The sequence below is a fragment of the Camelus bactrianus genome, chromosome 3 (assembly GCF_048773025.1).
Source record: "Camelus bactrianus isolate YW-2024 breed Bactrian camel chromosome 3, ASM4877302v1, whole genome shotgun sequence".
NCBI classification, from domain to species: Eukaryota; Metazoa; Chordata; class Mammalia; order Artiodactyla; family Camelidae; genus Camelus; species Camelus bactrianus.
The window spans coordinates 56510351-56536804 of record NC_133541.1 but is presented as its reverse complement, the minus strand read 5'-3'; the positions used below and the strand labels follow the sequence as shown (position 1 = coordinate 56536804).

At 35.2% G+C, this 26454-nt stretch overlaps 1 protein-coding gene across 2 annotated transcripts in view; it reads right to left on the bottom strand.

Annotated features, from left to right (window-relative positions):
* Positions 1-26454, bottom strand: part of LOC105064324 (uncharacterized) — a 68488-nt gene that overhangs the window by 40088 nt on the left and 1946 nt on the right. For both annotated transcript variants that reach the window (XR_012505494.1, XM_045512429.2), the window contains exons 2-7: positions 24632-24678; positions 20523-20611; positions 7625-7671; positions 7317-7375; positions 5612-5847; positions 387-437 (exon numbers count right to left, since the gene is read on the bottom strand). Coding sequence is in view for 1 of the 2 variants with exons in the window: in XM_045512429.2 (XP_045368385.2) it covers positions 387-437; positions 5612-5847; positions 7317-7375; positions 7625-7671; positions 20523-20611; positions 24632-24678 (529 nt within the window). In the remaining variant the exon portion in view is untranslated. The remainder of the gene's footprint in view (positions 1-386; positions 438-5611; positions 5848-7316; positions 7376-7624; positions 7672-20522; positions 20612-24631; positions 24679-26454) is intronic.

The following is a 26454-nucleotide window of genomic DNA, read 5'->3' as shown; positions in this document are numbered from 1 at the left end:
TTATTGTTAAATAATACGTGTGACTCAGTTTTAAGGAGCTATATATAGAAAATAATTTCAAACTAGAGCCCAACTTTAGAGCTTTAAATATATGTTATTCTTTGCTCAGAGGAAAAGGGTATCACATTCCTAGGTTCATGTGTTTTCTAGGTCCCTAATGGAAGAAGGATAAAGTATAGATGCTTTGAAACTAAAGAAAGTATTACTATAGGATCCCGTCATAACACCACTGACTCGTCAGTGTAATTACATATGTGTGGCATTTCACATGCCACAGTGCTTGTCACATAGCAGGCCCTTGATACCTACCTGTTGAATTAATAAATTATATGGAGTTAATCTGAAGTGCTAAACCTATGATATTCCAAAATGATATCCATACTTACCTTATATCAAGACCTTTGGGATTTCCAGCATCACCAAACTTGAGAGACAACCTAAGAAAACAGAAACACAGTCCATCAAAGTAGAAATAACCCTTACTCCACACTATATTCAAAAATTATCTCCAAATGGATCACAGGCCTAAATGTAACAACTAAAACTATAAGATACATATAAGAAACATAAAAGAACATTTCTGAAATCTTGGGGTATGCAACAGTTTCTTGAAAAAATATAAAACCATGAACTATAAAAGAAAAAAACTGATAAATTGGACTTTATTAAATTCAAAAATGTTTGCTCTTCAAAAGATACTGTTAAGAAAAAAAAAGCAAACCACAGAATGTGAGAAAATATTCACAACACACATACACAAAGAACTTGTATCTGAAATACAGCAAATAACACTAACAGCTCAATTATAAGGAGACAATCCAGCTTCAAAATGCTCAAAAGACAATGCACTTCACAAAGGAAGATATACAAATATCTAATAAGTACATGAAGAGATGTCAACATCATTAGTCATTGGGAAAATATAAAATAAAACCACAATACAATACCATGGTAATCAGAATGTTTTAACAACTTTTTAAAAAACTACTCTTAAGCCTTTAACATCTACATTTATTCACATTTTTCTAAATGTTAACACAAGATTTCCTAGAGCAGAGACAGATCATTACTAACCCAGAGCAATAACCATATTGGTTCTCTTTTTAGCCTGCTTCTTCCTCCTGGGCAATATGATGAGAGCCAGATGTCATCCTGTACATACAGAGATTTATAGCATAGGTGAAGAACACTAAAATTGTGACTGTAGGAGTTTATACAGAAGAGAGGCAGGGGTCCTCCTTAACCTCCTAAGAGAGGGAGATAAACATTTGCTTTCTTAGTGTCAAACATTTTCTTTGGGAAATAAAAGTATATGACTTTTATTAACCTTTGGATGGGAGCAAACAGCTCACCATGAAGGAGACAAATGGCTGCATGTCTAACACCCATGTATGTAAATAAATGTCTCCAAAGGGGAGATAAAAAGCCTCTCTGGGTTCTAAGCCCTGGAATATCTCGATGGTCCTGAGCACATAATCACGTTCCTCTGAGGAGGTACATCTCTTACTAACTCCAAGACTTATCTTTTAACCGAGATCCTGAAAAAATTTGTTCAGAAATTACTAACCATACAAAAACATAAAAATACTTTCTCTATAATCCCATACTGACCATACCAATTGTTGGTAAGGATGTGAAGCAGCTGGAACTCTCATACAATGCTGGTGGATAAATGCTACAATGATTAAAAAAACCAGCTTGGCAGTTTCTTAAAAAGCTAAACCTACACATACCATATGATGCAGCCATTCCACTTCTAGGTATTTAAGAGAAAAGAAAATATATGTTCCTACAAAGACTCGTACATGAATGTTTATAGCAACTTTATTTAGAAAGTTACTAAAAACTGAGGGAAAAACAAATGTCCACCAAGAGGTGGATAGATAAATAAGTTATGGTATATCCATACAAAGGAGTACTTACTACTGAACAATAAAAAGGAACATACCTTTGATACATGCACTAACGTAGAAAAATATCAAAATCATTATGTTAAGTGAAAAAAGCCAGACTAAAAAGAGTGTACACTATACGATTATTTACATAAAATTCTAGAAAATGCAAACTAATCTATAATGATAGAAAGTGAACAGTGGTTACCTGGAGAAGTGGGAATGGCAGAGAGACAGATTACAAAGGAGCACAAGGAAACTTCTGAGTATGATGAAAATATTTGCTGTCTTGATTGTGGTGATGGTTTCAAACATATGTCAAAACTGACCAAAACTGTACACTTTAAATATGTGCAGTTTAGCATATTCCATTTAAATTTCAATAGGTTGAAAATAAGAATTATAAAAAGCTAAATAAACAACTAAAATGGGAATATGTGAGAAATTAAATATATAAAGGATGGCACTGATGTGACATTATAATGTCTAGAAATTATAACACCTCAATATACATTATAAAACCAAAAAAAAGCAGAAGTAGATGGTTATAAAACGTCCAATTACACACTTAAAAAAAAATCACACAAATATAATCTCATTAATTTGGTACCACTTATCCAAAAATAGAAATGTCAGTGACTGAGCTGAAGTTTATCTTCATACTACATATAGAGAAAAGGGAAGGGGTATTTATAAAACACCATATTAATAAGATCGCTAAAAGAAATATCTTTATTTCTTAACATCGTAAGCTTAGACACATTAGAAGCACTCATTTACAAACACTTCATAAGCTAATTTACTCAGTAAAGCAGTCTTCAAGAGGATTTTTCTCTAACAATATTCTGATAATCTGTTACAAATTACTGAAAATACTTTAAAGAAATGAAATGCATTTCTTGGATTGTACTTTATAAATTTGACTAGCTACTTATTCTAACAGAAATTTCTCCAGTTCTCCCAAGGAATCAGAATAGTATAGTTATCCACAAACTGGCTCTCCAGCTAACGAAGTTAAGTTCAAAGCAAAGCCATGCTGAGCCCACCAGAATCTCTGATGGAGCAGCTCAACAGCCTCTATGCTTCTGATGCCCCCAGAGATTTCTCCAGCAGCCCTGGTTTCAGTGAAAGCTGTTAACGTGCTCTGTTGCAGAGCAAAGAACACGAGGTCCGATTTCAACAAAGCAAATTCAGCACTCAGTGAAAATCTATGCCAAGCACTGCACCATAACCTGGGAACATGAAAGGGAAATACAACCTAGGGAGTCCTTCAAAAAAAAAAAGCTCCTTTTACTCTTCCAAGGGCCCTACCCTCCCATATTTAAAACAGATTCTCAATTCGTCAGACTATAATTGTCTAAATTCAAAATACACACAGATGCTGGGATTATGCTCTATTTGTAGGGCTTTCACTATTTAAAAAGACTTTCATAGCAAATCTGTCTGCCAACAATTTGCCTTTCCCTGAACATTTTGTTTCTAAGGACTAAAATATGGTCATCTTTTTTTAATCTGTGTTTTTGACCTTACATGGTTATGTCTTTGCTTGGGTTTGTTCTTTCCACAACTCCCTTTCTGGTTCTTGAATATAAGATTTCCTTGCCAGCCCAGCAAAGGCATCTCACTAATCTATGCAACTCACAGGAATCAGGAACAGTCTCAGTAGCTGGTCCCTGAGGCCCTTACATCCTGGGAAGCCTCCCACCCACGCCCTTGCATGGGCTCTCCAGGAGGCCTGCACACTCGCCTGAGCAGGACTCCAAAAGGTGGATGATGCACACTTGGGAGTCACCCACTAAAATTCATGGGCAGTGACAGAAAAACAGTCAGGTCTCACCCAATCATTAATTTGTGTATTGTGAAAACAAAGGCCCCTAGGCCTCTCCAACAAGTAACCAGACACTATTTTATCCTAATTATTACTAGTATCTTAGGAAGATAATACTAGTACTTTGAGTAGTACTTGACAAAGTTCTCACGCATACATTTCCTCATTTGTTTTCACACCCCTATGAGACAGGGCCGAGAGAGAGGAGGTAAGATGGCATTGTTAAAGACGTTTTAGACCCCAGCTCTATTACCATACAAGCTATACAATCTTAGATCTTCCTAACCTGTGAGCTTTGATTTTCTCACCTGAAACACAGATGACAACTGTAACTCTGACTCAAGGACTTGTTTGCAATAGCATTGTGCAGAATAACAGATAACTACCTGCGAAGTCCTCACAAGGTGCCCGGCTGATACCAAGTGCTCAAGCCCTGTTGGTCGCAAGTGACAGATGCCATCACCTCCGTCTCACAGATGATGGTCCTACAGCGGCTCCTGTTTGTCAATTCACAGAGCTCATTGGGAGAACTGGGCCTATAAGATAAGTTTTCATCTTTTCTGTCTCTAGGTTCCCAGAGATAATTAAGGTTTCTAAAGCCCAGCAAAAAGCTGTGGTGCCCTGATCTTCCCCACAAATACCCTGGAGTCAGGATAAATGGAATCAAGGAAGGCCAGTCAGCCATGGACAGGCAAGATGATCTCCAGGTAATCTCTCTCCCTGCAGCTGACCACAAATAAAGAGCCCTGTAGGTAATTAATTAGAGCCTGAGGAAAAAGTCCTGAGCTCTCAGCAGTGCTGGAGTCTTTTTGATAGGCGTGCTGTAACAGAAAAAACAAATCTGGGAGGACTCTAATGCTTAGGCTTACAATTTCCTAGTTCCCTAATAAGAGATAGTCATTCTAAATAGCAAGATACTTACTAAGACTTGTAATATAACTTGTAAGTGTATATTAATACAATCTATTTTTATCCATCATCAAGAATTTTTAAATGAGAAGTTCAGGAATAAAAATGTGTTTCCACCAAAGGATATAAGAATACAGAGAAACAAACACACAGTATGTTATGGTTTATGCAAAGCATTCTGCCCATCTAAACCAGGCCAAAACAAATGCAGAGAATTTTCCAAAAGCCTCCATTATACCAACAAATGTTTAAAGCAATGAGGTTTATAGAAAGCAAGTGGGATGTGCCAGGCTTCCTCCCCCTGGACCAAAACAAATACAAGCAAAAAATACTTGCCTAGATGACTGAAAAGCAGAGAAAGGCACTGCAAACTGACTTCCTCTTCAAAAGGGGTATTTGTTTAATCTGCTATCTCAAATATAATTATTCTAATCATTTTTAAATACCCTAAAGAACTCTCTGAAATCTGGCCAAAGGTACCCTTGCACATTTGCAAACAGGCAATGTTCCACAACTTTAGAACACTTCCTATAATCAAACATCTGACCTGGCTAGAGTCAGTTTTCTCAGTTTCACCTACTAGAATATTTATGACTCTGATCATTGACATGTAATTTCCTCCTTGCTGAGACAAATGTAGTTTGATACTTCACATTTGGAGTTGATATCAAGCCTGGAATCCTTTCTCTTTTTCAGAATGAGTTTGGGAACCCTCATTTTCAGAACTCTGATTTTCCATAAGGTATTATAACAATTAGCTAAAGTGTTCAGAAGAAAATTGCTGGGAAAACTAAGAAATTAAAAAAAATTAATTTCTGACTTATTCTTTCACTTTAGACATTAAATATTTCCTCAGAAATGCATGTCAGGGTCATGTACAAAGAAGCCTACTTCTATTTTCTGAAATGACAGAAGACTGGACCACCCAGTTAACAGGCTACACTCACCCTAAAGGCTTGCTCCAGTAAAGGGGTCAACTTACATGGCACTTTCTTCACTGCAATTTGAATTGCCAGCATCCACTGTTGCCTTCTGGCCAAAAGCTTCTTCTGTAAGGTCCAGCCAGGTCTGATTCTTAAATTTAATTGTTATTCTTTTCGCCCAGAAGAGAATGCAGGGAATTCCATCCATGGAGATATTAACCGGGTTATAATAACTGAATGCATTCCAAGGTTCTTTTTCTAAATGTCTTTGTCTGCTCAGACTGTAGTTGAGAGCCTAATTAAACCAAATAAACAAAATTTAAGATACAAATTTGTTTCCATGGTACAAAAGGTTTCTTGGAAGGAAAAGAGCCAATTCAAATCCTGTTGGAACTCTGTTAGCTTGAGAGTCTACGCTCTTGTGGGGAAAAGGAGATGGGTGGACCTGATCCTAACAAGCCTAAAAATGATAGGTATACCTGAAAGGTACATTAGCCCCATTCCACAAAGCACTAGAAATGGAAATGATGAAATTATAAAAACAAACAAAAAACCAGCTTTGAAAGTGATAACATTAGCAATAATGACTTTAAAAAGTCATCAGTCACCATGTAGGGGGAGGAAAAGGGAATAAATAGGTGGAGGGCAGTAGATATTTAGCCATGAAACTATTATTCTGTGTGATACTGTAATAGTAGATAGGTATCATTATACATTTGTTAAAACCCATACAGCGCAAAGAGTGAATCCTAATACAAAACATGGACTTAGTTAATAATGTATCAATAGTGGATCATCAGTTTTAACAAATGTACCACACTAATGCAAAATTTTAAGTATAGGGGAAATTGGGTGTGTGGGTAGACTGAGAAGGTATATGGGAACCTTTTGTACTTTTGTTCAATTTTTTCTGTAAACCTAAAACTACTAAAAAAAAAAGTCTATTTTTTTTAAAATTCACCATGCCATGAAACTAATGGCAGTAATCTTTTCAAAAAACAATATCATAGGAACCCAAATAATTCAAAACTTTAAGTTAAGAAATTAACATGTTGAAGAAAACAAGAGGTTTCTAGAAATCAAGCATAATTCTCCAGACCATTAATGTCTAATAGGACATTCTGGGGCATTGACTATTATGCACTGGAAATGTAGCCAGGACAACTGAGGAGCTTAATTTTTAATTTTACTTAACATTATTCAGTTTGAATTTAAATTTAAGTAGCTGCATGTGGCTAGAGTCTACTGTCTTAGACAGAGCAACTCCGGACCACTTAATATACATAAACTAGCAAGGTATTCTAACCTTGTTCTACATCTTATGAAACTTTTGTAGATTACCAGGAAGCACAAGACAGTGCACCTCAGTACATCAGTCTGGAGTCACAAAAGCAGGTCTCTATCTGAAAGATCTACTTACCTAGATCAACTATTTCACACCAATTACTCTAGTCTAAGTACAGATAAAAGAGAAATTAAACAGGCAGCAGCAACCCAAGTTTACCAGTAACCAGAGATAAACAGTTACTATTCTGAAAGTAACAAAAGTAAAACTGAATATTGTAATGAAATATGAGAGCAAATGAAACTTCAATCTTTCTCAACTATAACATTACCATAATACATTTCCCCACCCAAAGTTCAAGTAAAAATGTTGGTTATTAATAGAATTATTATTTATATTTTCATAGTGGCTCTGATCTAATTGAAATGTGTTTACATTTTTTTTTAAAGATACAATCTAGTTTCCTAACATGTCCATACCTGTGTGACTGGTATTGTGAAATTCTGCATTGGCTTTGTATCTCGATTATTCTGCTGATCTGTCAAATAAAATGATATGAGTACAAAGGGTAAATGTCATTGATTTATTAAAGTAATTGAGTGACAAGAATATGCTAAAGACTGTGAAATGTACCAGGTTTGAGTCTCTTTTGGTTCATGATTTAGAATACACTAGTTTAAGAGATTTTCACATGAGAGACTCCTGATGCAAGTACCGGCGTTCAGGGAAGTCCATCACAGACAAAACCCTTCCTCAACGCCCCCATAAGGACAATTACAGGTCTTACCGCTCTTTATAACCACTTCTTTATTTGAAGATGTTCGAGAGCTGAAACTAGAAAAAACAAAAATAAGATGCTAAACAAATATCTACATTTTAGATATTACATGAAATTTTAAGGAGAATATTTTGGTTTATTACATCTCAGAATAGAGGAGCAGAATCTTAGCCTGTCAAAACTGTACACTTTTGAGTATGAATTTCTGATTTAAAAAGTAATACTATATCTGTTCTTCAAAGAAAACAAGGAAAAGACTGAACATTTTAAAGAAGAACAAAATTTTAAGTATCGACCCTAATCTTTATTCACTGAATAGTCTACTATGTTCCAAGCAGTGTGCTAGACGCTGAGGTCTAACAAAAAATAAATAATAACCAAATAAATCAAATAACCAAATAATAAAACATAATAAAATATTTTACAGTGTAATTTTATACATTATATTGTTAGCATATTAAAGTGAAAATATCCAATGCTTTTTATTAAAAAAATACACTATTCAAAAAGATATTTCTGAAAATTATGAGGATATAAATTATAATATATGTCCTTTCAGCATTTCACTACATACTCATACACACCCTACACATATATAATTTATATTTTATATTATTTAAAATCAGATTTTTGTAAACATCCTGTTTTAAAGCCTGCAATTTTTTCACTTAAAAATATATCACACATGTTTTCCCATCTTATTACATATTTTTCTGTATTTTTAATTCCATGTGGTATTACATCATACAAATTTATTTAACTGAATACCTATTAAGTATTTAAGTTATTTCCAATTAATAAACAATACTACATTGAACACTGTCATGGATTATTTATTCATACCCCTGAGAAGTTCCTTAAGATAAATTTCTAGAAGTGAAATTGCTAAGTTAGAACATAGATACATCTTTTCATCATGGAATATTACAAACACACAAATTTAAACAGAAAAGCATAAGACCCCTCCCCCTCCTTCAATCACCTGTACCCATCATCCAGCTTCAGTAATTATCAAGCCATAACTAATCTTGTGTTACCTGCTTATCCACCCACTTCCCATCTCTGGTATTACTTTGAAGAAAATATCAGAAATTGTATCATTTAAGTATGTATTTCTAAAGAATAAAGACTTTTTAAAATAACAGCCCAATTACATTTGGAAAATATAATTCTCTAACATTACATACCATGTCAGTCTAAATCTTCAATTGTGTCATGTCATAAAAATGTTCAGTTTGTTGCATATTTTAAATTTTTCTTAGGTTGTACCTGTAATATATGAGACTCCTATCCAAGACCTATATGTATGACTATTATATAAACTCTTAACATTTTTGTAATTAGAGAAATACATGTATTACATATCATTATACACAAAACATAATTTTAGCTACAGAGTTACTAAATATACATTATAGTGAATTGTTTTAGAATTAATTATATGGAATCATTACAAATTAAATGCACCATTTTCTTCATAATACATTCTCTAATATCTAATGAGAATTTCTGAAGATGATAAATTGATAACTATAATGTCTACTAGATGCTATTAATAAATTCCAATATACCTGCAATTATTTTTTCACTTTATCAGCTCTATTGAGGTGTAAGTTAAGTACAATAAGCTGCATGAATTCATTCAATGTATACAATATGATGGGTTTGGGCATATGCATATATCCATGACACACTGCCACAATAAAGATGCAGAATATTTACATCCCACAGAAGTTTCCCCATGCACTTCTGCAGTGGAGAGATGTTTCCCCTACCTCAGCCACAGGCAAGTACAGACTAACTTTCTGTCACTTTAGATTAGTTTGAATTTTCTTGAGTTATAAATAGAATCATGTAACATATATTCTTTAGTACTTGGCTTCTTTCAGTTTTATGACTGACACTTACTGATGTTGTTACATGTATCAATATTTTATTGCATTTTATTATTGAGAAATATTTCATTGTATGGATATGTCACATTTTGTTTACGCACTCACTGACGGACTTTTATGATGTTTCTAGTTTGGGGCAGCTACAAATAAAGATACAAAAACATTCATGTACAGGGTTTGTGGTGGAATATGTATTTTCACTTTCTTAATGGTGACTTTAAAAAAGCAAAAGCTTTAATTTTCAAAAGTCTAATGAATTTTTTTCTTTTATTGTCTATTTTTTGTATCTAAAAGAAATATTTCCTAACTTAAGGTCATGAAGAGTTTCTCTTGTGTTTTATCTAGAAGCTTGAAAATTTCAGCTTTTACATTTAGCACTTTGATGATCCATTCTGAGTTGATATTTGTGAGATAAGGTATTTGTAGCATTTTGACGCCTGGGATAAAGAAAATGCCCTAAAAGCTTCCAGAAATTAAAAAAACAAGACTCACGCAAGGATTCAAAAAATGTCTCTCTCACATCCTTTCCAAAGCTAATGGAGGATACGTTCCAGCCAAGTAAGGGAGAAAATCAAGAAAGAGGAAAGCACGGGCATCAAAACAACAACAACAACAACAACAACAACAAAAACAACAAAAACAGTGGATCAAATTCAGAAGAGTGACAAAGAGAAACCTAAAGATGACTATTGTACATCACACCTAGAGAGAATTAACCCAGACTGGAGCAAGAGGACAAAAGGGCTCTAAAGAAGGAAGACATAGAGGGAGATCCCCAGGTGAAAGGACGACTTGAGAGACTATGCTATGTGTTAAATACTTTGTTGATAATAACAGGAAGCTGTTACACAGTCTAAAATATATAAATTGAGAAATCGTCTAGCATATTATTTACACGCTATTTGCAGCAACATGGAAGTCCCTGGATAATGTCATTTTAAGTGAAGTAAGTCAGAAAAAGAAAGAAAAATACCATATGAGATCGCTCATATGTGGAATCTAAAAAAAAAGAAAGAAAGAAAGAAAAAGGCAAATGAACATAAATACAAAACAGAAACAGACTCACAGACATAGACTACAAACTTGTGGTTGCCAAGGGGGAAAGGGGTGGGAAGGAAAAGACTGTGAGTTCGAAATTTGTAGATACTGACAGGCATATGTAGAATAGATAAACAAGATTACACTGTATGGCACAGGGAAATATATACAAGATCTTGTGGTAGCTCACAGTTAAAAAGAATGCAACAATGAATATATGTATGTTCATGTATAACTGAAAAATTGTGCTCTACACTGGAAATTGACACAACATTGTAAACTGACTATAACTCAATAAAAAAAAATGAAAAAAAAATATTGTGACAGTGGTGGATTGTATGATTGTTCCCTGCCTTTGGCCATGTTCCTTGCAGTATCTTCCTGTAAGTGGAGAACATTTTCTGCCCCAGAAGAGTTTCAAGCTTTCTAATAATATCACTATACACAAATCAATTTTTTAATTTCTTTCATTTGAACTTCATCTTTCCAAAAATCATAATTCATGATACAGGGTTAAATATTCAATTTTAAAAAGTCTTAATGAACAAAAACAAAATTATGAGATATATTTTACCTAAATAGGATAAAAATATATCAAGTCATTTGGAAATATCTAGTTAGCAGAGGAATTTAATATATGTTTATTGAATAAAAGCACATGAATAAATGAATGAGTTTTCATATTGTTAACATGCTTGGCTTGAGATTCTGCTCTACTAATTAAAATTTTTCATGTGTTCATTAATGAAAAGCTTTTGGACAACAACATAGGCTTATTTTCATTTCAGTGAATGTATGGACTTATGATAATGCTGCTATACTTTTTAAAATAAACTGTAATTTAAATAGGTCTTGCCCCCACCCATAAGTCTGAACTAATGAGGTTTTAAGGGAAGCTATAATCTCAATCAAAGACAAAACACTATACATACTGACTTTCACATCACTATATAACCTCTGAACTGAAATAAAGCTAAAGAATGATCCGGTTAAACTTATCTTGCAAATAAACTAAGAAATAGTAATTTTTAATTAAAAAAAAAAAAGTAAACCTACACTAGCAGTAGAATATTCATTTCCAGTGAAAGGAAAACATGAAAAATAATCAGGAGCCACAGGCTTGCGGTGGCTGGTACCATATTTTTGATGTACCAAGTATTCCATCATGAGTCTCATAAGTACTCCTTTATGATAATGAAGGTAAAGTAACTGCTTCATGGTTCTGCTCAGGATAAAGACCACATTTTCACCATGGCCTACAAGGTGCTGAAGGACCTTGACCTGATAGCTGTGCTCAACTCATTTCACCTCCTCCCCTCTGCTCCAGCTAAACTAGCGTTCTTTAGTTCCGTTCCCTGAATGTTTCATGTTCCCCTCCTTCCTCAGAAGAATTTTAGCACCTGCTGTTCTCTCCACCTGGAATATTCCTTCTTGCCCTTCCCCCCACCTTCCTGTCATGTCCTCCATACCCTCCAGATCACAGCTCAAATACCACTTCCTCGGAACACTGTCCCTAACTTTTCAGACTAGTTCAGATCCCCCTATTCTATGTGTTCATAGTCTCCCATACTTTTCTTTCAAAGCACATTTCAGTTTATTTGTAATAAGATCATTCATTTGATTTATGAGCACTTCCACTCTAGACTTAAAGGTTCATGAGGGCAGAGACTATATCTGCATTGCTCACCACTGTATACCCAACACCTAGCACAGTGCCTATTTAAAAGTATCAAGTATTAAAAACATATGTGTTATATGCATAAATGAACTAACAATTTAATGAATGAACAAACTCTGAAAGGGCAGTGGGAAATGGGAGCTCACAGGGGATGCTATGAGAGAGGGAAAAGATTTCTTTTTTGTCTAAGTATAAACCCAATTTGAGGAAGGAACATGTAAAGGAAGAGTGATGACCAAAACTTGGTCTAAGCTTAGGATACACATATTAGGCTTAAAATACAATCATCCTTCCTAGAGACTTAAGAACTCTGAATTGCTCATAGAGTTAAAAGATATTTTAAATTTCAGATCCATGATTTGAAAGAGCATTTACAAAATGGCAACAGTTGTTTCCTCCATAATGAATTAATATGCCATATTATTAGATCCAAATGGTCATTGATTTACATGACTTCTAGGGGTCCCTTCTGAAGCTAAAATTATTTAAACCCATTAATCTTGCCTCAGAAACAGAACTGGGATTTCTTAGTTCTTGGTGTACATTTTACCAGTGAAATACACAAATGAGTCATTTCTGTATAAACCAGGTGAGGAAACATTACTAAGCTTTAACTACTTTAAGGAGTATAGGTCACCTATTACTTGAAAGTCAACGTGCAAGAAAGCACTAATTGACATGGAAACAATGGGAGAAAACAAATGAAAAATAACTCATGTACTTGTTGTTTTTATCAGCTGGTGACTTAAGAATTCCTTAACATAAGTTTTGGCAGATTGTCCTGCTTGCCACCATCCTTTGTGTTCATACTAAATCCCCTGACGGATTTGTTGAGATGGTACATCTGAGTAATTGCAAGATATAACATAAGTTGACTGATATTCAGATTTTGAATATTCTTCCTCATAGAGAAATCTTTGTATGTTCCTTTATATAGTATGGAAAAAAGCCAAAAGGACAAAGGAAATAGAAGTAGAAATTTTGCTTGTTAGCTTTAAATAGCATATACTCCACACAATTACCATCTTCTACCAGTTAAAATAATTTAACATCTTTTCTTTGGGGGACAGGTTATATATTTTTGAGGCTTTTAAATTTTTCCTTTACTCTCCTCTCACGTACTAATGGCAGGAGAAACAGAAATTAATGCTTACCTATAAGTATAAAAGAAACATGAATGCTGATTTGAGTCATTTTCTCATAGAGATATACTTTGATACAAAATACAAATGTTTCTTGGATAGTTTGAAGAAATAAATAGCTCTTCCCTCTTTTAACAGAGATTGTATTTTTATCTCTTATTTACAAACCCTAGTTGAATGATTTTAGTAGCTACCAAATGATCTAACCTAGAAAATTCATTTTGAACTGTTAACAAATATAGCTGTGAAAACAATATAAAGAAATTACAGAGCCACCTAATTTCACACTTACACTGAAATTCACAGGTGCATTGCATTAAAAGATGTGCAGTTACTCACCTTACATTTTTCCTGGCAAGTATCTGATCCAAAGTTAGTAAAAATATCATACAGAAAGAAATTAGTGAAAAACTAAGCACGATTTTTCTTCCCATCAAGAAATAATCGGTTTCTTCAAACTAGGCACATCTGTTAATTCATAAATGCGAAAAGAGCAGAGGCAGTTCTTTTTATGCCTTGTGATTGACAATACATTCAACCAATAAAAAGAGAGCTTTCCCAGGACATATTATGTGGGGAGGAGGATGGAAGGAGGGGTCTGATACTGCTTACTTTAGAATACAGAGTGAAGCCAATGGGTCTCTTTAGGTTGTCTGATTATTCATCTCAATGAAAGATTATTAGGGAGCAGATTTTTATGAGAAAAATCTGTCAATTAAGCTCTTTTTGGAAATTGGCATTGTTTTGGTACTCTCTGAAGAATCTCATAGTGCTTTTTTAGGAAACTATTAAATTCTCCTAAAAAATCTATGAAGTATAAATCATTATATGCATATTTTTCAGGTGAATAAATAAGTAAAAATCTCTGAGACTTACCTAATTTTACATATGTGTCCTAATTCACAGTTTCCTACTGAATTCATGACTCTCCATTTGCTGAGGTGTGGAACGCAGTGGTAGAGGACACTGGCTTTGGAGACAGCGAGGATGTGTATTCCCAGCTCTAGCCCTTAATTGCTATCTGGTATTAGGAAAATTACTTTTCCTCGTTTACAGAGTGGGGACAAAAGTACTTAACTCAAAGAATTGTTGTGAAGATTAAATGAGACCCTGAATAGCCAAATCCATCTTGAAAAAGAAGAACAAAGCTGTAGGCATCACACTTCCTTATTTCAAAATACATCACAAAGCTACAGTAATTAAAACAGTACAGTACTGGCACAAAGACAGACATATAGACCAAGAGGACAGAATAGAGAGCCTAGAAATAAATCCATGTATATACTGTTAACTGATCAACAAGGGTACCAAGAACACATAATGGTGCTGGGAAAACTCGATGTCCACATGCAAAAGAATGAAACTGGACACTTGTCTCACACCATACACAAAAATCAACTCAAAATGGATTAAGACTTAAAACCTAGAAGAAAGCATAGGGAGACACCTTTGTGACATTGGTCTCAGGGGAAATGAATTCATGAGTATGCTACCAGAGCACAGGCAATAAAGGCAAAAATGGATGTGGGACTATATCAAACTAAAAAGTCTCTGCACAGCAAAGGAAACAATCAAGAGTGAAAAGGCAACCTAAAGAATGAAGAGAGAACATCTGCAAAACATGTATCTGATATAGGGTGCAATTTCCAGATTATATAAGGAACTTTTTGCAAATAACCCAATTTAAAAATGGGCTAATGACTTGAATAGACATTTCTCCAAAGAAGCCACAGAAATGGTCAACATGTATATCAAAAGGTTCTCAATGCAACTAATCATCAGGGAAATGCAAATCAAAACCACAAGGAGATACTACCTCACATCTGTCAGGATGGCTATTATCAAAAAAACAAGGCAAGTTTGGGAGTCCCTGGCACCTCACTTCCGCACTGTGGAATCTGGGTCACATCTCACAAGTTTTCCCTCCTCCACAGACTGACAGCTCCTGCCAACTAGGTGCCCTACCCGGCTTTCTGGTCCTGTGGGGCCTCACTGCTCCCCTAGCCCTAAGACCCTGGGACCCTTCCTGCCTTTCCTCTGTGGTGCTTTGACCCGGGGGACTTCCTGTTAAAAAAACAAAGAAAAAAAAAAAGACAAGTATTGGCAAGAATGTGGAGAAATTGGAACACCTGTACACTGTCGGTGGGAATACAAAATGGTGCAGCTGCTATGGAAAACAACATGCAGATAGCTCAAAAAATTACAAATAGAACTACCATATAATCCACCAATCACATTTATGAATAATTATCTCAAAGAATTGAAATCAGGATCTCAAAGAGATATTAGCACTCTAATGTTCACTGCAGCACTATTCACTATAGCCAAGATATAGAAATAACCAAAGTGTCTGTGGATGGATGAGTGGGTAAAGAATATGTGACATACAACGAAATAATATTCAGCCTTAAAAAAAGTGAATTCTGCAATATGTGACTACATGGATGAAATTTGTGGACACTATGCTAAGTGAAAGAAGTCAGTCATAAATACTACATGATTCTATCTACATGAGGTATGTAAAATAGGCAAATTCATAGAATCAGAGAGTGGAAAGGTGGTTGCCAGCGGCTGAGGGAGGAGAAAATGGGAGTTGCTAATCAAGTGGCATAAAGTTTCAGTTAAGCAAGATTAATAAATTCTAGAGATCTGCTGTACACGATTGTATCTATATTTAACAATACTGTAGCAAACACTGAAAAATTAGAGTGGATCTCATGTTAACTGTTTTTACCACCATAAAATAAAAGTTTAAATAAATAAATAACATAGATGAAAGTCTTTCTTACTTCAATGCCTAGCTAAATAAAGAATATCTATTGTTATTCCTTCTTTGCCAGCCTCTACTCCGACCCCTACACCTGAAGAGCATTAAAAAAAAATTCCTAAAAGTTGTTTTATATAAAAACATATAATTAAAATGCTATAATAAAGAAAATCCTCCAAGATGAAAGTGTTAGTATTTTTCAAGAACCTCAATCTCTTCAATGGCAAAGTATCAGTAGCTGAAAGGGACTATTTGTAAGTGGCATTTCAGAGATGATGGATTGTAGGAAGCCTGGGGACTTGACCTTGATGAAACACTTCCCCTTCCTCACTGTTTACTTTGCACACATACCATCTTCTAACATGGTTCTAGGGAACCCTGTAGAAAATGAGAAAATAAAAGCACAATGACTGGGAGAAATAGGAGAAAACAGACATAAGGAAGAAAGTTACTAATAAAAATTGTTAAAAAAAAAAAAAAAAAAGCCTGTCCATTCCCATTCTTAACTCCTACTTTCCAGCATATTTCCCTTTCTTCTCTGTTCTTTCATTTTACCCAACTTCCACCCCTCATCTCTACCTTTCTGTCCTTTTCCTGATTCTGCAGAATTTCAAGTAGCAAGACAGGTCTGGACAAGAGGAGTTCAGTCTTAGGCAGCGTTGCCAAATAGAATTCAGGACATTCAGTTAAATGTGAACTTCAGATAAACAACAAATAATTTTATTAATAAGTATGTCCAACGCAGATTTTGGGACATACTATGCTAAAAAATCATTTGTTGTTTGTCTGAAAACTATATTCCACTAGATATCTTGTATTTTTATTTGCTAAATCTGGCAATCCTAGTCTTAGGGATTCTCTGCTACTCAAATTTTAACCTGTATACAAATCACATGAGATTTTCTTAAAATGCAAATTCTGATTCAGTAGGTCTGGGGTGGGGAATGGGATTCTTTGTTTCTAACAAGCTTCCAGATGATGCTGACGCTGCTTGCTTGAGGACTGCATGTGAGTAGTAAGGATCTAGAACAGCACTGTTCAACAGAAATAACATAACAGCTACATACGTAATTGTAAATTGTCTAGTAGCCACATTAAAAGAACTGAAAATAAACAGGTGAAATTAGTTTTAATAATCTATTTTATTTAACCTAATATATCTAAAATATTATTTCAAACATAAGTATTTTTTTAATTATTAATATTTTACCTTCCTTTTCTGCCCTAAGTCTGAAACCTGATGTATAATTTACACTTATACATATCTCAATTCAGACTAACCAAAATTTCAAGTGCTCAGTAACCACATGTGGCTAGGGGCCACTGTACTGAACAGTGCAAATAAAGAATATCTCCTCCAGCTGCTCACAGTCTCCTATGCTAGCAGAAGTAGTATCTGATCACCCTGCTCCTCAAATTCCTGGTCAGAAGGAGGTGAGAGCTCAAGCCCGTGATGATCTTGGACTGTAATCAAAATGGTTCTGTGAACACTCAGAAACTATATTAATCCCTTAGTGTTTATCACATAAAATTCTTTTTTGGAGGTATGCTTCAGTTATATTTTCAGGCACACAAACATATACAAAATTTTTTATTTAAATCAAGTATCATTTCAATATATTTTATGACTTGATGGTCTTAAGTTTTTAATATAGTATTCCTTCTGCTGTTGAAATTTTCTCTCACTTGAATAAGAACATTTAAGGCAGAATAATTAGTAGCTAGTAGGTTTCACACATGTATTTTAGAATAGAAGTCACACTTCAAATGTGATTGTCTGAGAATAGCTCATCTTGTGACTTCAGAGGAGAAAAGCAATGATAAAAAATGCTAATATGATAGCTTGCAGGCTGCAAAGCACAGGGTATCACCTGCCTGGAATTGTACTTGCCTGCTCAGATGGCTGAAGGGTCTGTGTCCAAAACCATGAAGGTCTAAGATTTTAACCAACTTGTAAGCTAACAAGTTAGCCTGCCATGGTTTCATGGATGCTTCCAGAAGACAATACTCATGGACTGGAGACAAAGGACTTAGTTTATTATTCACCACATAGTAAGCACTACGAGCATCAGTCCACTTGTGTCACCTCCCCTAAAGCAATATGGGTGGGCCCAGACGGATGCTTGCACACACAGTGGATTTCATTTCAGGAGAGGAACCCTGAGTTTCCAAGACTATAAACAAACTCGTCCTTTGCTAAAGAGGAGGGCACTATTTCTACCTTTCTAGGCTATTAGCTATAGAAACATCCTAAAGATATTCCAGAACAAAGAGCAGTTAGTGACTTACAAGATAAACAGAAAATGTAGAAGAGCATGAAAAATACCCTCTTAAAATTTTCCATGAGAGAACAGGAAGTTGTACATCCATGCCACCTTCTTTTCAACTGAAAATATTTTGGATTTGCTTCATCTTCTGATTTACTATACATTACTAAATGAAATGCTACCTGAAAATTTGAATATCAAAAATCTATCTTCCCATAATCATATATGGCCATATGGAATTGAGTTCTTATGGGAAAAAAATGGATCTACATTAATTCTAATATTTACCTTAAGAAGCATCTAGCATATGTCAGATTACAGTCTCTATTCATCCAAGTGCTCTCAGACTGAAAATGACATTAGTCAAATATTCAAATTAATTACAGCAGTCTTTGCACACTGATTCAAAATCCAAATCCATGTACCTCCTACGAAGCCTGCATGACCTGGCCCTTGCTGGTCTCTCTCAACTCATTTATGGCCGCCCTTCCCCACACCATGCTCCAGCACACTGGCTTGCTGGTGCACACTGGTGCTTCTCAACACCCTCCATATGCCAAGCTTTTTTGCACCTCATGACTCTGCACATGTTGTTCCCTCTGTGGGGATCACCTCACACCCCTTTGGCTCTCCCTGCCTTCTGTTCACTCTCATTATAACACACACCACAGTTTGTACTGAGGTATTTACTTTCTTGTTACTTATTTATGGTGCATTTCCTCACCAGAAGGCCTGCTCCATGAGGGCAGGGACCGTGTCTAATTAACTCAAGTACACCTAGAGCCCAAGATGCTGCTGGTCAAAGTCAGTGCTAAAAAAAATGTACAGAATAATGAATAAGCTTTTCAAAAAAGTCACATAATTAATTCCCACTTCATGTCACATGGTTGTGACTCCCAGGGCCTGAATATTTAGGCAACCATAACCAGAAAATCAACTAATTCAAGTATTTCATTGAATTCAGTAGCTTGAAAATGCAAATGGCCAAAAACCCATTCTATCAGTTTACTAGCAAATTATCATAATATGCATGTACTTCTTGCTCCTTGTGGAGGAGTATGACACAATCTGACTGGGCTATGAGGTGCCCAGATATTTGGTTAAACATTATTCTGGGTATGTCTCTCAGGCAGTTTCTGAATGAGATGAACATCTGAATTGGTAGACTGAGTAAATCAGATTGCCCTTTCCAATGTTAGTGGTCCTCATCCAAACCACTGAAATTCCAAACAGAACAAAAAGGTGGAATGTGGGAGAGTAACAGCTCAGTGGTAGAGCACATGCTTAGCATGCACGAGGTCCTGGGTTTAATCCCCAGTACCTTCACTGACCAAAAAAAAAGGTAGAGTAAGGGAGATTTCACTTTCTCTACCTGTCTTGGAGCAAGGATATCAGTCTTCCTGCCTTCAGACTCTATAACTGAAACTATTACACCCTCTCTCTGGGTCTCCAGCTTGCTGACTGCAGATTTTGGAACTTCTCAGCCTCTATAACTGCATGAGCCAATTCTTTAATAAATCATATATTCATATGCATATGAACCATATTCATATTGGTTTTCTCTGGAACATCCAGACTAATACAGACTCTTTATCAAGTTCAGAGCCTAACTGCTCCCATGATTTCTACCAATTTTCATCAAATTAACTTCTCAGTTGATTAGAATCAGGTTAGTAAATGAAATACTTTTAAATGCTTTGGGTTTAAATGTTAATGTTTCTTACTTTAGATTCTCCATTGACTTTTTGGAACATGGATAAAATGTCAAATTAGTGGCACATGTTTTACATTCTCATTTTTCAAGTTAAACTGAAACAGGAGGCTTGCTCTTACATAAGTCTGTCTCTTAGACAAGCATTGATTGTCATGTGCTAGATGCCAGGAATACACGGTAAAAAGATCTAGTTCTCGCCCCCAAGAAGCTCCCAGCCCAGCGACATGCAGAAATGTGAACACGTAATTGCTGGGGTAAATAATTTTGGGGGATGTTTCAACTAGCAAACCAGAGACCTTCTCTGAGATCAGCCCCACCTTCACTATAAGCAATGGCTGATTAGATGAGGCATAGAGAGAGGCTGCTATATAACAGAAAAGGAGACAAGAGGTAAGTCATAACTCACTCTTGAAGAGTTGAAGCAGCTTTCCAAGGGAAGAAAAGGCCTCCACTACTCTCAAAAATGCTTTCACCAGGCACCTGCAGAGTCCCCACCTCGACAGAGAAAGAAATCAGAGTTTTAAATCAGTAAAATAAAACTCATATTGAGGACATGTGCCATTTGATGTTGCCCTATAGTTTAGGCCACCGTTTTTATAAGAGCAAAGTCGATTCTCTGAATGAAAATTTAATGTTTTCGATCAGAGAAAAAATTACCTCTGTCCTTCATGAAGCTATATAAACCTAGAACCCTTCACTTCTTTTCTTCCTCCCTTCCTTTTTCTCATTCCTTCTTTTTCTCTCTTGTTCTTTTTTCTTTCAATTTATAGGAAAAAATACTGTTTTACTTTACAGTCTTTTAAGCAATAAAGCCTTAGTAATACAAAATGCTCAAAATTCTGCACATTTACTTTTATAGTTTTATATTTATATATTGTAATAATTTACATATTATTACATTTAAACAATCCAGAAATAATCCTGGTGAATCTTCATTTTACTGTGGAAAGCAAAGGCTGAGAGAGTGACACTGGCCATTCCCAATTACTAAGATTAACTAGTCCCCACTGAACTCAGACAGCACAGATCTGACCCCTCTACCAGATTCTTAAACCTCTCCAGGGAATGAGATTCTAAAGCTTAATGTTTCATTGAGTAACGAAAATTATTTTTTTTTCCTAGTAAGAAGAATTATCTTTCATTTCTTATAATTCAAAGGTCCCTGTTGAAATAGAGACCAATTTTCTTTTGTTTGGTTCTCGGCCAAGTTAAAGAACACCTGGAGAATAACTTTTAATACGCAATTAACATAACTCCCTCCCAGGAACTTCACAAAGGGCATCAAAGAACATGTTAATTCCCCCTCGAACCTACACAGAGGTTTAATTAAATAACACGATTTTAAAGATCAGGACTGTATATTAGTAAGATTATAGAGCAATACACATATTTCTTTAGTTCCACAGGATAGATATGAGAAGAAATAATCACTACACCAAAAAGTAGCTAGAATGAAAGGAGAAGAAATATCATTCATTTTGGATAAAGCAAAAGTTGTGTTTAATAATTTAATCAGGTAAATGAAGCACTCAACATTCATTACTAGTAATTATACAAAGCGTGTAAGCATTGGTTTTACTGCTTCTTCTTTCCCATTTAAAGCTGTTATTTTAACTTGTCACATTTCCATAGCAACTAATACCTCAATTTTTATAGCTAAAGCACTAGGAATAACTTCTAACCATTCTAAATGCTCCAGTATCAACTATCAACATTGTTAAAATCCTTGGCTATTCTTCCCCAAAGTTAACTTCTCTCCCATACAGTACAAAGAATCAGCATCACCCTTGACCTAAATCTCCTTATCAACTGATCTAATTCATGAAGATCAATTTTTCTTCTTAGTTGGGGAATGAGGGGGTGTCTCCGAGAGAAGTCAAATAATAATACCCTTCTGCCCCACCTGAGTGCTAAATCAACTGAGAAATAACCACAAGGGGTAAGACAAGCAGAGGCCCAAATACCACTTTTATGCCTATGAAAGGCCAGAGTGGAGGACAGAATTTAGTGCAGGAGCAAAATGGATTGTAAGCGAGCCCCTCTCCTCAGAAGATAGGCAAGGCAGCCTGTCACAGCAGCACTGGGCTCTCCAAGAGAAGAGGAGCCTGCCCAGAAGAAACCTGAGAAAACATGTGCCCCACAGGCAGGCTGGACTCCAAAAAGGAAAAAAGGAAGAGATGAACATGCCTAGACTATTTTTCCAATATTTACCACAGACGCCACCTTTACTCGCCTGTCATAGAATGAATAAATTGGCATTTATTTGTAAATATATAATGTAACTCCTCCTACTCGGAAGGAAATACTAGGAAAGAGAAAAACTTGTTCTCCTTCCTCCCCCTACTCCCCTGTTTGGTATTTCAAGAACTACCAAATGGTATTCTTTAGTGACAGTCTATCAGGTTTCATATACCTCTAGGAACCATGGATATCAACTTATAAGAATACTTTCATTTTAACAACTACGCTCCTTAGTTTGGTGTTTTACTGGCTAGAAAATCATTTCCCAACAATTTTATGCCTTATTTACTTAATATTTATTTACAAATTTTTTTAAACTCCTTAAAAATCAAAATTCTGATAACAAATCTGGAAACTAACAAACATGTTCTGGTTAAGCAATTTAACTTCTTCAAGTCTCAACTTACTCTTTGTGAAATGGGGATAATAACAGCACCTGCCACATAGGAGTTGTTTTGAGGGTTAAAAGAAATCATGCGTATGAAGTCCTAAGCCTGGCACCTAAATAGCACTCCATACCTGATAGAGATGGTGGCGGTGTGATGATGATAATTATGATGTCACTGATTTTGCTCTTTCCAACATGACCTAACTCCAAATTATACCCTGAATCTTAAATCTCTCCATCTCCAATGCTACTACCTATGATCTCTCAATTGTTCTAATGTAACAGCCCTCTCCTTGGATAACCTAGGTCCTCTCCTGCCCCTCTATGATGCCCTTCCATAGCAGACATAGTGATATTTTTAAAATGTAAATCAGATCTTGTCAGTCTTTCACTTGAAGCCCTCCAATGGCTTCTCATCACACTCAAAATAAACCCAAATTCCTTATCCTGGCCTACAGGTTGGACATGAGCTGGTCCTGCCCATCCCTTCAACTTCACCGATCTCTATTTTCCCACTGGCTCACTACCTTTCAGTCATGGACGCTTTCTTTCTTTTCCTCTAATTCCTCAAGGTCATTTTTGTTTGGGGACCCTTTTAGAAAGCTTAGGGCCTAGTGTTAAAGGAAATTCTGTCTCCTTTCAGGCTCCAAATTAAGTAATAAGTTCTTTATCAGGAAGTAAAAATTTCAAAGCTCCAAAAACAAAAATTAAATCCTTAAAAAATTTTTTTCATAGCTATAGTAATCAAAACCCTTAGTTCATAACACACTCTGTCCGTCGGTTCATGCTTTGTTTGTTTTTAATGATAAAATAATTAAAACCAAAGTAAACCATAATCCAACATCCAACTATGATCCCCACTCTCTCCACATACTGTCACTATTATCCTGAATACAGGATACAGAAGACCTGACAGCACTATCAACCACCTTGGGCTAATTAACATTTATAATGCATTTTTCCCCAAAACAGCAAAATATACTTTCTTTTTAAGTGTACATGAAGAATTCACCAAGAGTGACTATATTCTGGGCCAAAAAGCAAACCTCAACACATTTTTAAAATACTGAAATCAAAAAAAGGATGTTCTTAGACCATAATGGAATTAAACTAGAAATGAATCATATAGCTATTTGGAAAAAAATCTCCAAATATTTGAATATTAAGTAACACAATTCTAAATAATCCATGATTCAAAAAGGAAATAAAAATGGAAATTAGCAAATGTTTTGAACTGAATTAAAACTAAAATACAACATACCAAAACTCATGGTATGCAGCTCTTAGAGGGATAGTCATACCATTAAATATATTAGGAAAGAACAAAGGTCTCAAATCAATGACCTAAGCTTCCACTTTAAGAAACTAATAAAAGAAGAACAAATTTAAATCCAAAACAAACAGAAGAAAGTGAATAATAAAGATAACACCAGAAATCAATGAAATTGAAAACAGAAAAACAATAGAGAAAATCAGTGAAACCCAAAGCTGGTTCTTTGAAGAGATCAGTAAGATTAATAAACTTTTGGCTGACCAAGAAAAAAAGAGAAGACTCAACTTATCAATATCAGGAACAGAAGATGAGACATCACTCTATAGATATTAAAAAGATTAAAAAGGAATATTACAAACAACTTTATGCCCATAAATTTGACAACTTAGATAAAATGAAAAACTTCCTTGAAAGGCACACATTACCAAAGCTCACTCAAGAAGAAATAAATAACCTATATAGCACTATATTTACAAAGAAATTGAATTCACAGTTAAAAACCTTCCAACAACAAATATATACAAACATATATGCAAAACAGAATGTCATAACAGCTTCACAAAACAATTTTGAAAAGTTAGATGGAATACACAAACTCAAAAAAATGACTTACCAGATCTGGCTCAAGAAGAAATCTCAGTTCTCTGAATGGTTCTGTAACTAATTAAAGAGATTTAGACTGGGATTAATAATCTTCCCACAAAACAAACAAACAAAAACACCAGCAGGCTCAGATGGTTTTATAGGATGTTTTACTAAGCTTTCAAGGAATAAATCATTCCAACTTTACAACCACTTCCTATGAATATCCACTTAGTTTCTAACTTGTCCTTTTGCTTTCTTTCAGGCATTTTTGTTGAACAGAAGTTCTTAATCTGGTCAAATTTATCATTCTTTTTCTTTAGAAATATTTTCCTTTCCCAAGTTCAAGAAGATATTCACCTTTGTTTTCTATTAAGAATTTAAAAATTTTAATTTGTGACATTCAGGCTCTCAATGTCTGGAGTTGATTTTTATTTTCAGCCTGAGATGGTGATCCAATTTAATTTGGATAACCACTTTTTGTGCAGCTCCATGTGTTCAACAATCCTTCCTTTACACATTGATCTGACATCTAATTCTGTCATTTAAATATTCTATACTCATATGAGTCTTTTGCTGAACTCTCTATTCATTAGTCAGTTTATCTACTTCTGTACTAATGCTGCATTATCTTACTTAGCTTCACAGAAATTTCTCCTGTCTGGTATGGTCAGGCCTTCAGAAGTGTTTTGCCTACCCCTGGCTCCTTATTTCTCCAGCTTCAGTCTCATGGTTCACTGTAATCCTTTCCTTGTAACAACTCTCAATTCCCTTGTCCTTCCTCTATCACATTCACCTGACTAGATTCCACCCCCAGCCCTGCTAAAATCCAACTCTCTACCTATTCAGTCACTACACTGAATGAGTCTAAAGAAAATACACAAAATCATGCTAACTGATGTAACTGGATAACTAATTTCAAATGGGCCCTCAGAACTGGTCAACAATCCTACATTCTCTTGTCAATTTTCCCACACTGCTAAATTAGGAGACAAAACTCTTTATGTTGAAACCTAATCCCCAATGTGATGGCATTAGTAGTAGAAGGGGAGACTTTGGGAGGTGATTAGGTTGAGGGTGGAGCCCTCACGAATGAGATTAGTACTCTTAAAAAGAGATCTCAATATGTCAATTACATTTCAATAAAACTGGAAAAAGACAAACAAAAACAATTAAAAAAAAAAAAAGCAACCCCAAACCTCCTTGGACCTTCTGCCATATGAGGTTATAGCAAAGTCTTTGAACCAGGAAGTGCGTTCTCAACAGACACCAAACCTGGCAGCACCTTGATCTTAAACTTTTCAGTTTCTAGAACTGTGAGAAATAAATTTGTTTTTTTATAAGCCACCCATCTATGGTATTTTGTTATAGCAGCCTAAATGGACTAAGACCCTATTCCTTAGTAAAGCAGAGGTAATAAACGTATTTATCTTTTAGTGTTATGGGAATTAAGGCAGTTAATAAATGTAAGGCACTTAAAATAGTATGTGGCACATAGTAAGATTTAATGCTAACATTGCTATCACATCCTACCCTCTCTACTCAAACCTCTTTTCCCTACTTTCTCTTCACTGATGCCCTTGTTTCTTATTTCATTGAGTGAAGAGCAGTCAAAAGAGGTTCTACATCTTCCTATCAAAAAATCTTTGAATTTACTTGAAGTTGTACCCCTATATTCTGCCTTCTCTATTACTATAGATAAATTGTTATTATTCCTAAGGTCAATTCCTCCACTTGAGCACCCCTGTAGTCTACTCGAGGATTTGCTCATGTAATTATCCCTTTTCTCTATGAATTATCTATTTTTTCTTCTCTACTGAAACAATCCCATCAGCAATATAAAAATGCCATAAA